The sequence below is a fragment of the Pelophylax lessonae genome (assembly GCF_965119305.1).
Source record: "Pelophylax lessonae genome assembly, chromosome: 4".
Taxonomy (NCBI): Eukaryota; Metazoa; Chordata; class Amphibia; order Anura; family Ranidae; genus Pelophylax; species Pelophylax lessonae.
This window is the reverse complement of record NC_138771.1, coordinates 163,886,595-163,898,748: the sequence shown is the minus strand read 5'-3', so window position 1 is coordinate 163,898,748 and position 12,154 is coordinate 163,886,595. Positions and strand designations below refer to the sequence as shown.

General features: G+C 41.1%; 1 protein-coding gene across 1 annotated transcript in view; it reads right to left on the bottom strand.

Annotated features, from left to right (window-relative positions):
- Positions 1-12,154, bottom strand: part of EXOC4 (exocyst complex component 4) — an 809,165-nt gene that overhangs the window by 93,287 nt on the left and 703,724 nt on the right. Inside the window, exon 15 of the mRNA XM_082254329.1 lies at positions 1,939-2,080. Within this exon, the coding sequence (XP_082110455.1) occupies positions 1,939-2,080 (142 nt within the window). The remainder of the gene's footprint in view (positions 1-1,938; positions 2,081-12,154) is intronic.

The following is a 12,154-nucleotide window of genomic DNA, read 5'->3' as shown; positions in this document are numbered from 1 at the left end:
TAGAGGGGAATGTTTTTTTCTCAACAAAAGTTAAGATAAGCCTCGTACACACGTACCAATTGTTGGCCGTGAATTTTCGGCTGCCGCCCGATTGGCCGATTATCGGCTTGTTAGTATGATGTTTCCGACAACCAACTGCGACTTTTCGGCCGAACAAAATCTGGTGTGCATGCTATAAAATTTTTGTTGGCCGTCAGCAGAACGGCCGATTGTTCCTCAGACAGTACAGATTTCGGCCGACAAAAATCAGTTGAGCAAGACTGGGCATGCTCAGAGAAGGAAAAACACACGGAAAGTAGACCAGCACATGACATCACTTCTGAAGTTGGTTGTTGTTGGCCGACAAAATTTGTGTGCAGTCTAGAGCACATTTCAACCAACACAACAACACTGGACAAAAGACGGCCAAACGGTCGACCAACAATCGGTGCCTGTGTACGGGGCATTACTCTTTAAAAAACACTCACTGGACCCCACCAGGCTGAAAAACTTAAGACCAATTTACTTGCTCCCATTTACCTCTTTTAAAACGCCTAGTCTACAACCGTCTGAACTCCTACTTCACCGACAACAACCTTTTTGACCCCTAGCAGTCTGGCTGGCAACACTCCACAGAAACTACTCTACTAAAACTTAGTAATGATTTACTAACTAAACCAATGGTCACTTCTCTATACCTTTCTTCTGCCTTTGATTCTGTTGACTACCAGCTCCTCCTCAAAAAACTCCATTCCCTTGGCCTCCAAGACTGTTCTTTCCTGGTTCTTCTCCTATCACAGCATTCCTTCAGTGTTGCCTACATCTCCTCTCCTCTTCCTTTTACTGTAGTCTGTCCTCCATCTACACTCTTTCCTTGGTCACTTGATAAACTCCCATTGCTTTCATTACAATCAAATAATCAACTTCTGTTGAAAGTAGGAGTCAACCCACTGATCAAATTTTAAACAGTGTATGGCCAGCTTTAGGTTGGTTGAGCAAAAACACACCCTGGGACAGCAGCATTGTCTGGAGAAGGTATTGTTTAATGGACTAGCAGATTTTAAATGGGCCAAATTACTTAATTCCAGCTGACACTTTTTAAGCAGTTACAGAAACTGTTTTCCTTCTAGATTAAAGGTTTTATCTATATAAATACAGGATGATCACTTTAGGCACCCCTGTCAGTGTTAAATGGTTTGCCTCAACCCTCTGACACAGCATGTTAAATTAAGTTAAAATTAACAGCAGATGGGAGGTCTCAGCTTTGTGTTGTGGAGCTGTATAAGACTCCATGGAGGAGGGCTATATCACAATAGGGGGTCCCAGGGTCCACACTGAAAGCATTGGACGTTTCTGGAGTTACTGAGAAATTGCTCCTATCCACAGTGGAGGAGAATGAGTGGAAGTCACCCATTGCAGCCAAACTCTCCTCGGTTTACCTATTAGGGACATGTTACAGTAGAAAGCAATTAGGCCTAAGGAAAGGCAAGGCCTAGCTTACTCATGAAACGTGGGCAGCTGATGCTGCAGAGGTTTGTAGATGGTCAGAGGTGACCAAGTCACAGAGAGCAGCAGTGGAGTGAGACCTGAGAGCACTGTAAAGGCAGGAGCAGTAGCGGAAAGTCACCCTCTTTATGCTCAAAAAGGTAGGAGGAAGAGTGTAGTGAGCACGTTTGCACACTCCAAGTAGATGACATCAGTTCGCACTTCCCTCAGTCCTAATCCTTACCATTTAAAATGGCGTCCAAATGTGGCAGAGGACACAGAGGTCTGGAAAGTGCCACACTGCAGACCCCAGTGCCTAAGGATCACATTTCAGTTTAGCCTTGCAATGACCAAACAAATCATGCACCAATGAAAGGAGCACGAGACCAAATAATACAAGTAAAAATCCCTTTATTAGTTTACACTAAAAACAGCAGATACAATAACAAACTACTGAAAAGAAATCAAACAAACCTGACTTCCAAGTGCAAAACCAGGAGGCAGCGGTCAGACATATCCAGGAAGGATTTAGCTAGCTCATTCAGAGTCTGCAATATCATTTCAGAAACAGCAGGGTTATCCACACTGGCAAGACTGTCTGAACCAGGAGACATTGCTGCAATGTAGAAAAAGAAAATTACATAAAATGTTAGTATCATATGTAGAACGCTATAGGTACACCTAAAAAAGCATGTCAAAACAGAAAAAATATACTGTATTTGCACACTCATTATATGCCTGTAACAAGGTGAAAACTTTCTTATTTGTCTGCTATAGAAAAATCTATTACCATCTATATAAACCCCTAACAATGAACTTCTATTTCCATTTTGGGCTGTTAAGCATTCAATTAAAAGCATTTTGTTATGTTGGATATTGATGGAACTTGATGGCCTACTGCCTCTTTTCAACCTAACAATGTCACTATGTGTTTGATAAATGCAAAAAATTACCTGTTGACCGTGTTATGAAATTCATAGCTGTTCTTTGTCCTGTTTAGTAAGCCTGTGCTTGATTGCGGGACATGGTAATCCAACGCCCAGGGAAAAGATGCCAAACTGCGCCCCCTCTCCCCATTATATCCAAACTTAGGGGACAAGGTGGAAGCCCTAGGCAGCCAGCAGGGGCCCAGCATACATTAACTTATTCTTTCAGAACTCTGCCGAACATGTCTTTTAGAGGAATAACAAGCTACCGTATGGCCAACCCCATGCTATTGTGCTTCGCTCCTCCAGTTATAAGTGGTATGTAGTTCCACAAAAACTGTACCAATTATGGAAATAACCCAGAGTACCTAAAATAACACACACTAGTTCTCCAAGTTCATCCTGTGGAAGCTTTCTTACGTTGTTAAGCCAGGCTGTGCCAGGTATGCCAACTTATTTAATTGGCACATATTGTATACTCAAGTTTATGACCTAAGGGTCATGTAGAGACTTTCTACAGTGCTCCAGTAGTAATGCTAAAAACTCTTTATGGTTATAGCAAAAAGGACATGCCTCTCAGGATCTGTCACAAGTGTTTCACAAGAGATTAACCCAGACAGATTTGGCCAAGGGACATTATTAAAACTCTGACAGGCTGCTATACCACAAAGAGATTCCCTTGGATAAGCTCCCCACTCTGACAGTGGACCCTGCTCAGGCAGACTGTCTCTCTGGATTGCAGTTTGCCTCTGAATTTTAGTTTTGTTATCTATTTGTCAGCTCACTGGTTCCTGTCTTTTCCATTTCACATAAGTTGCACAGATACCCCTTCCCTCACTTGGTTACTACCATCTCTTGATCCTATTGGCCTCGAGGCAGGATTTGATGAGTTTCACAATGGTTCACTAGGTGTGCCTTCACATAGGATACTCTTATCCCAACCGTGTTTTTAGGAAAGACTATATATTGACATAAAGACATGGGAACTAGCCTACTGTCCTTTCCACCTACCTTTCCTTTCCTCCTCTTGGCTCTGCCCCATAACCAATCCTCTGGTACCCTTTACTTCCCATATCTGTTACCTCTACCCTCTGTCCCTGACCTATCTCATCTACTCTCTCCTTCCCACTCCTCCTTTGCTTTCTAGTCAAAACCCACCCCCATCTTTTCCTCCACACAATGGCCTGTACCTACTCTAGGCCCCTACCTTCCTACCCTTTTCGCCCCGGTTCACACTAGGGCGACCTGTGAGGCGACCATAGAGAAGCTACGGACCCGTTCTAATAGGAGCGACACAAGTCGCTCCGATCTAGAAAAAGGACCTGGAGCTTCTTTGGGGCGACCAGGAGGCGACCGCCATAGACTTCAATGTTATGAAGTCTGTGGCGGCCGCTCCGAGGTCGCGGCGCGCTGCTCGCACCGCGATCTCGGAGGTCGCCCCTGAAAGTAGCGTCGCGCCAGTGTGAACTGGCGCTTCACGTTAAAAAAAACAAAACAACTTTATTAACAAACATTGCAGGTAATACAAACAGTATAACGTATCAATGAGATTATGCCAGGTCGAATACCCATTAAATCATGTAATACAGTAGATTAACACTGTGGCATAACGATAGTCATAGCCCTATACGGGAATGACCAAATGTGAAGTGGCATGTTATTAGTAAGTAGTAAAGAACTCAAAGTGATGATATAACTCAAATACCATTTTAGAGGCATGTGCCTGGCTGTGCTAACCATCTGTCCCACACCTTGTTGTATTTAGCTGGGCATCCTTTGTGTACATAGATCAGTTTTTTATGGGAGGGTGGAAATTACTTCCCATACCCATGCCTCAAAGGTGGGGTTGCCTGCATCCAGTTACGTATAATCGCTTTGCGAACAGTAAATACTGTTTCATGCAAAAAAAGCATCTAAAATGTGTCTATATCGGGCTCCGGGAAGATACCCAGCAAGCATGACTTGGGATCTAAGGACAGGGGAGAGCCCATGTAGTCATGTAAAATCGAGAGTCCAAATGAACTGAACCGCAGGACACAACCATATGATATGAAAAGATGCACCTATTTGTTGTGAACAAAGAGGACAAGAGAAGCTATAAGATGGTTTGTAGTGTGAAACATGGACTTGAGTCAGGTAAGCCCTATGTAGGACATACCTTCCTACCTTTTTACCTGTCAATCTGTACCCTCCCTGACATCAGGAGTGTCTGCTAATCTTGAGTACAGGATCACTCATTAAAATTTACATCTTACATTGTCAAAGACCTCAACATCCCTTCAAAAATGTTCACATCTCCTATGGGACTTTGCAAAAACGAGGAAAAGAGTGGAGTGTATACAATTTTTTTAGAGGGGCTAGTCAGTCATCAATATTCCAAGGTTTACCATTGTCATAATTTGATCCTTAAAGCCAAGAGGGTCAGCATATTAATAACACAGTCAGTCCTTTGGACCTCGTTAACCCACAAATGCCAATAGTAGATATCTGCTTGCGAAAGGAAAACTGGAGGCACTACAGTCTCTGAAGATAACTTGCAAGTTTTGAACTTTTTACATAATTCTCTATAACCTACACACCGCTGGTACTGCCTGTCCTTCTTCCTACCATCATTTGAAGTATAGCTAAAGGCAAATCTTTTTTTTTTTTTTAATTTTGAAAACCATGAAGAGGTTTTAGAATATCTGCCAAGTTTTTAATGTTCTCTGTGTCCCCTTTATAGAGATTGACCCTCTCCATTTAACTTGTTTACCATTATCATCAAAAGTGAAAAAAGATCTCAAATTTTTTGTTGTCATCAGAACAGCAATAGAGGAAAAATCCTACTATGGAGACACTGGTTCTGGTAACTCTGGTGATAACCAGGGATTTCCTCACTTTGAAAGGATTTCCTCTCACTTCCTGTTTTGATAATGGAATAGGAATTTAAGTGAAATCTAACCAATAGGGATAGAAATGGCAGAAAAAAAAATGGATTATATCCCTCCATTACTCTATCTTATTATTATTATCTAAAATGAAACAAAACATTTTGCCTTTAGTTTTACTTTAATAGTATCAGACCTCAAATTCTTGGGACTCCTGGTGCTGCCCAAAGAAACAAGGGATGCAGTGGAGGCACCACTTACATCTTAAAAAACAAAAAAAAACCCAATATCTTCGACAGATGAGAAAATCACCAGATCCTGACAACCTCCCTCTGTCATACCATAAAACTTTTCAGAACTCCCAGTACTTTCTGCAAGCATACAAATCTACGGAGGGTTGCAAACCTTCACCACATAAGCTCAGGGCACACATTGCGGTGATATTAAAAAAAGATATGGACCCCTCCCAATCCAGTAGCTATAGGGTGAACCAACTTCTATCCTACATCCCAGAGTTCATGATGACCAAATCAGCCTCATCCCCCATTGAGAGGCTCAAGACAGTACCCTGGGTCATTGATCTAATCCGTTTTGCACAACTGAGGGCCAATCCCCTTATACCCTTTTCTTAGGTACTAGTCCTTTATTTGCCTCTATTAGCTGAACCCTTAACACACATTGACCCTGCACATCACCCTCCCGTGTTATCAATAATGGTAATAAAAAGTCTATGGGAAACCACAGGTAACCCACACTGCACTTGCACTGTAAACAAACCACAACGCAGTAGTGTGTCATAGAGATCAATCAGTAAAACCCACCCCTGAAATCCTCTGAATGAAAAAAAAAAAAAGAAACATTTTATCCTTCTCTTATCCAGAGGGGAAATTGTGAACAAATCCCACCCCTCCAAAAAAAAAAAAAAAAGGTCTATGAGTAAAAATTAAAAAAAAAAAAAAAAAAGGCTAGGGCTTGATCTAAGTTAGTTGCAGGGTCAAGATCGAGGTCAGAGTAAGTATTTTGTTTAGGCAGTATAAACTTTTTCTTTTATTTAGTGTCAATTTGAGTGTGTTTAAGTAGGATTTAAAAACCCTAAAATATGCACTAGTGTTTCTTGGCCGATTGTACTGATTCATCAATTGACTTGGGTACAACTAGCACGTTGGATTTTCAGCATGCGATTACTGCCAGCGGCTATAGCAGCTAGCAGTAATCACTGTGTTCCGCTCTGCGGGAGGGATTCAGTGTCAGTCCTTTTAGGGGTAGGGAATCAGGCAGTTTTCTTTCCTGCAACCAATCTATGGCCTGCTGTCTTGGTTGTGATATGAACAGTTTAACTAACACATGCCAAAGTTGCAAAACTGGGTTCAGACGTTAATATTTGTTTTAACTTCAAGCATTAAGGGGTTAAGATGTGCCCTAAATAAAGAATTTAAAAAAAAGCAAAAGCAACAAAGACTGACTACCTCTAGAGTGGAAGTACAAAAGTTGAACTGAGAACAAAGTGTAAACTTCTGTCAAAGGCATGAAAGAAGCAAATGTTTGTTTTTAATTATAGCGGTGTTTGAATCAAACTTTACTCCGAGCCATTTCATATTTCTTGTTCTATGTAATTCATAATTCATTCATCATGTTTAATAATAATTAGGTTTGTTAAGAAACACAAGTCACAAGAACAGGCAGGAACCATGGGCACTCCATATGCAATCTTTCACAATTCTAAATAAAAAAAATGAAAAAAACAACATATGGTTTGAGGATTTTATCATAGTGCTGTACATTTTGTGACAAATAACTTAAAGTAGTTATAAACTCAAAGTTTTTTTTTTACCTAAATACATTGTCTGCATTAAGGTAAAAACCCTTCCAATACCTGTTCCCCCACCCCCATGCTAAACCTCTCTTTCCATTCAGTGCTGTCCCTATCTGCAGCACAGCTGATCTTCCTGGTATCACAGAAGACCCTGAGAGCAGTGGGGGGCATTGGCTCCTGCTGCTGTCAGTCAATTCCTCAGAGGAAAGAACGAGGGTCATGGCAGAACAACATTGTGTGTGCATATGGAAGCACAGTCACCCCTCAGCACATGGCTTGCTAAGAGGGCATCCACAGAAAAGAAGGAGCAGACAGTTCCGGAGGAGGACTCCAGAAAAGGAGGTAGGAGGCCTCTTTGCGCTATACCACTGCACAAAACAGGTGAGCCTTTACAACAGCTCTTTGCAGTTACTGTTCAAAACATAAGGGAAATAATTACAAGACAAAAAATAGAATACAATGGCAAAAAGGTGATGCAGCTACACTATATAGCGTTTCAGGTTCACAGACAAATTTATAAAGCAGTGAATGTGACGTTCATCAAACATTCACTGTATTTATAAATATACTGCATAGTGACATACCCTGCATATGACTAGTTTTTAATGCAAATGCTTGCTTTTTTGCAATAATGTGTATGAAACACATTTGCATGACCAGATACAGTATACTATTTTATACATGCATGTATGCATGACAAGATTAAATTTTTTTTTACTAATATCTATAAACCCAAACAGGTCTTCAGCCTTTGGAAAGTTGTAACCTCCAAGTGATGGTGTAAACAATTGTTTAGGACCTCACAGTCCGTTCGGTATTTGTTAACCTCCCTGGCGGTAACCCCGAGCGTGACTCGGGGTGGATTTTTCATACCAGGATCGGTAACCCCGAGTCACGCTCGGGGTGGATGTGCAGAGAGCACAGCGGTGTTCTCTTACCTTCTCCTGGCGATCCAGCGATGATCTCTCATTGCTGTGACCGCCAGCCGAGATCCCCGCAGCTCTCCGTCGGTCTCCGTCGGTCTGATCACTTCCTAGTTCCCTGCAGCAGCAATGCTGCATGGGAGCGGAACTAGGGAGGGAAATTAAAAAAAAAAAAAGTTGCACAAAACACAAACACATTACACATTTTATATTATATATATTATATGCATATATATATATATATATATGCATATATATGTATATATATATATATATATATATATATATATATATATATGCATATATATATGCATATATACATATATATATATATGTATATATGTGTATATAGGTATATATATATATATATATATATACGCACACACACACACATATATATATATACCTATATACACATATATATATGTGTATATATGTATATATAACGCATGAACTATAATCAAATCAATAATATAATTTTATATACATATATATATATTAAAATTATATTATTGATTTGATTATAATTCATGCGTTATATATATATTATATATATATATATATATATATATATATATATATATATATATATATATATATATATATATATATACACACACATATATATATATATATATACATATACACACATATATATATATAATATATAACGCATGAATTATAATCTAATCGATAATATAATTTTATTATATATATTATATAATAAAATTATATTATTGATTCGATTATAATTCATGCGTTTGTGTTTCAAATTTATCACATCTGGGATGTCTACTAGAGTCTTGTTTTGGTCAGGTTTAAGTCAGTAATTACTAAGAATTGTAGGCCTATAATACATAACGCCAAATTTCCATGAAAAGAATTGTACCGCTTTTGGTACAGAATTCCTGACAGAATCATACCGCCAGGGAGGTTAAGTACTTCAAAATCTGTGGTTTATATTATGACATGCTAAAAAAATGGCAGTTAAAGTACCTGATCTAAATGTGGAACAATTACAGTCCTTTGTGCCCTTTTCAGTGCTTGTTTGTATTAGACACCAACTCTCTAGTATGTACATTTGTGCAGACAGGCCTTTCATCTTACTGATTTTTGTTATTACGCTGTTATTTGTGTTTTCCTAAGCAAATTAATGTACTAGTCTTGGAACATCCGTTTACTGGTTGGCACCATGTAGTAATACAAAGATACTCCCACGCTATCAATATATAAGATGATATATATAACCAACTGCTGCACCGAACAGCCAATCCATAGCTCCAAAAAACAAATACAAAGAATATTGGTGCTGTGCTGTCAGAAACCAGCCCATAAACCTCAGACAAACTACCAAGTGCATATAATAGATGAAAAATGTGAATAAATAATTGCCAGATCCTAATAGATGGAGACAAAAAACTCACATAGGTGTACAAAAAATAAACTGATGTAGCCCAGGGAAGTAAAGAAAATTTTGAATCAAAATATACAAATTTAATAAGAAATGTGAATAATGGGATTTTTGTAGTTACTGTAAAATCCATTTCTCTGAGTTCTTCGATGGACACAGAGCTCCATAAATCAAAACTAGTGGGTTATATTGCCTCCTTCAGGATTAGGACTAGGCAGAACAAAAAACACCCAACTACGCCCATGGGCCGTACTTAGCTGGTATATAACCCCTCTTTGCTCTAGGTAATCAGTTTAGTAGCAAGCAGTATTAGAAGTATCAGAACTCCATAGGAGGGGTGAGTGCTGTGTCCCTTGATGAACTAAGAGAAATGGATTTTACGATAAGTACAAAAATCCCATTTTCTCTTTCGTCCATTGACGTTCACAGCGCTCCATAAATCATAACTAGTTGGACGTCCAAAAGCAGTGCCAAAAAGAAAATGAGGGGTGGGAAAAATAACCCAAGGCTAAAAATAAGAGCCCTTAACCAGGACACAGAAGCCTTAACCGGGTCACAGAAGCGCCGTCTGAAAAATAAACGTTTAAAGAAAAAAAAAAAAAACCCTCAAGAGGGAACAACCCCTCTTAAACAGCAGCCTGCCAACCTTTGCGGCCAAAAGAAGCATCCGCAGATGCCAAAGATGCCAAAATCTACCTTATAGAATTTCGTGAAGGTAAGCACGGACGACCAAGTGGCCGCCTTGCAAACTTTCTATATTAAAGCCTGTTGACGGAAGGCCCAAGAAGCACTCAGCGCCCGAGTAGAATGCACCGTGACAGGGAAAGGTGGAACCTGACCTTTAATGGAATAGGCCTGAGTCACCGTCTGTCTGATCCATCTGGAGATGGTAGCCGAAGAGGCGGCCAGCCCTTTTCTTGCTCCGTCCGTAACCACAAAAAGCAAGTCTGACCTCCGAAAGAACTCAGTAGCTGCTAGATACACCCGAATCGCTGGTATGCAAAGCAAATTCCTTTGGATGAGCCGGCTTGGGACACAAGGAAGGTAAAACAATGTCCTCATTCAAATAGAAGTCAGAGACAACTTTGGGCAGGAATGATGGATAGGGATGAAGAACCACTTTACCCCTATGGGCCACCAAATAGGGACTGCAACAGGATGATGGCGCCGATTCTGATACCCTGCAGGCCGATGTAATAGCCACCAAGAATGCCACCTTCTGGGATAACGTAGGCAAGGGAATTACCCGAATAGTCTCAAATGGAGGTTTCTGGAGAACCGAAAGCACTAAATTTAAATCCCATGACGGCAAAAGAGACCGTACAGGTGGAGCCACATGTTGAACCTCCTGAATGAAGGTACGAACTAAAGTGCGTGGCTAGGGGTCACTGAAAGAAGTTATTTCAGAGGATGGACCACCCTGGTCAGAATTAAAATCAGACCCAGGTAAATCAATTCACTGGACAGGGATAGGGGGGACCTTAGATAGTTCAGACATCACCTGAACCTTTGCAGGAATTAAATCCATAAGGAAAGGAAGACCTTGCAGTACAAAAACGATCTTTTTGGCACCACTAAAGGATCCCCCCAGGGCTTAGGGTACCTATCAGCAGAGAGAGAGAGATAACTGCACCCTCTGCAAGGGGACCTCCCACTAAGGTAGGACACACGTTTAGGGGAGACTCTGCTGTGCACTCTGCACTTGGACACCCCTGCACTATACCCACACTGCAAATAGCAGGGCATGCACCTAGGAGTCTCCTACACTGGGACCCCTCCAGACTACCAGGGCGGGACACACACTATCCCAGGACCCTTACAGAGTGGAGATAGCGAGGGAGACCCCAGGGGTCTCTGCTGCATTCTCTGCCCTGGGACCCCCACCAGACTCCTACCATCCCTGGAGGTTACTCACGTCCACTCCAAAGAAAACCACCAAAAGGGGTGACTGTACTTACCCTTCCATGGTGCGGGTAATTCTGCAGACAGAACTCCTCAACACCGAAGTAGGGAAGGGGTCAGCTAAGGGACCACTGCGACTCAAACCCAAGCCTGGTCGTATGCGACCCTGCGAGACTTAACTTGTGGGCCAGCCACTGTCCATGAGGCTATGTCGTGGCCGACCTAGCGCGTAGCTGGGATCTGCACGCACTCACTGGCTGAGCTGGGGGGGACCACTGAATCTAGATTATCCAGCCCGTCACCCGATTGGTTGATTGTAGATCTCCCGAGAGAAGAAACAAAAAAAGATGTAAGGAAGGAGAAAGTTGTTAGGATCAGAGATCCCAGTCGGGAGCCTAGGTCCTTACTCCTGACTAAACAGATTAAAACTGATTACCTAGAGCAGAGTGGGGGGTTATATACCAGCTAAGGGCGGCCCATGGGCGTAGCCAGATGTTTTTTTTCTGCCTAGTCCTACTCCTGGAGGAGGCAATATAACCCACTATTTATGATTTATGGATCGCTGTGTCCGTCGATGAACGAAAGAGAAATTCAATTACCAGATCGTGATAGATGAAGACAAATAACTTGCGTATAAAATATTGAATCAAAACATCCAAATGAAAAACAGTGATCAATAAATTGCAGAGCTACATAAGAAAATAAGTCTATACAAGAAGTAAAATCAAGTGAAGAAACAGAATATAAAAAGTCCAATTCACATGGGGATAAGTGCGAGTGAATCTCTTCGCCCAGGGAGCAAAAGTGACTGGTGTCTAAACAACCAATGAAGTGACACCTGTGTGTGT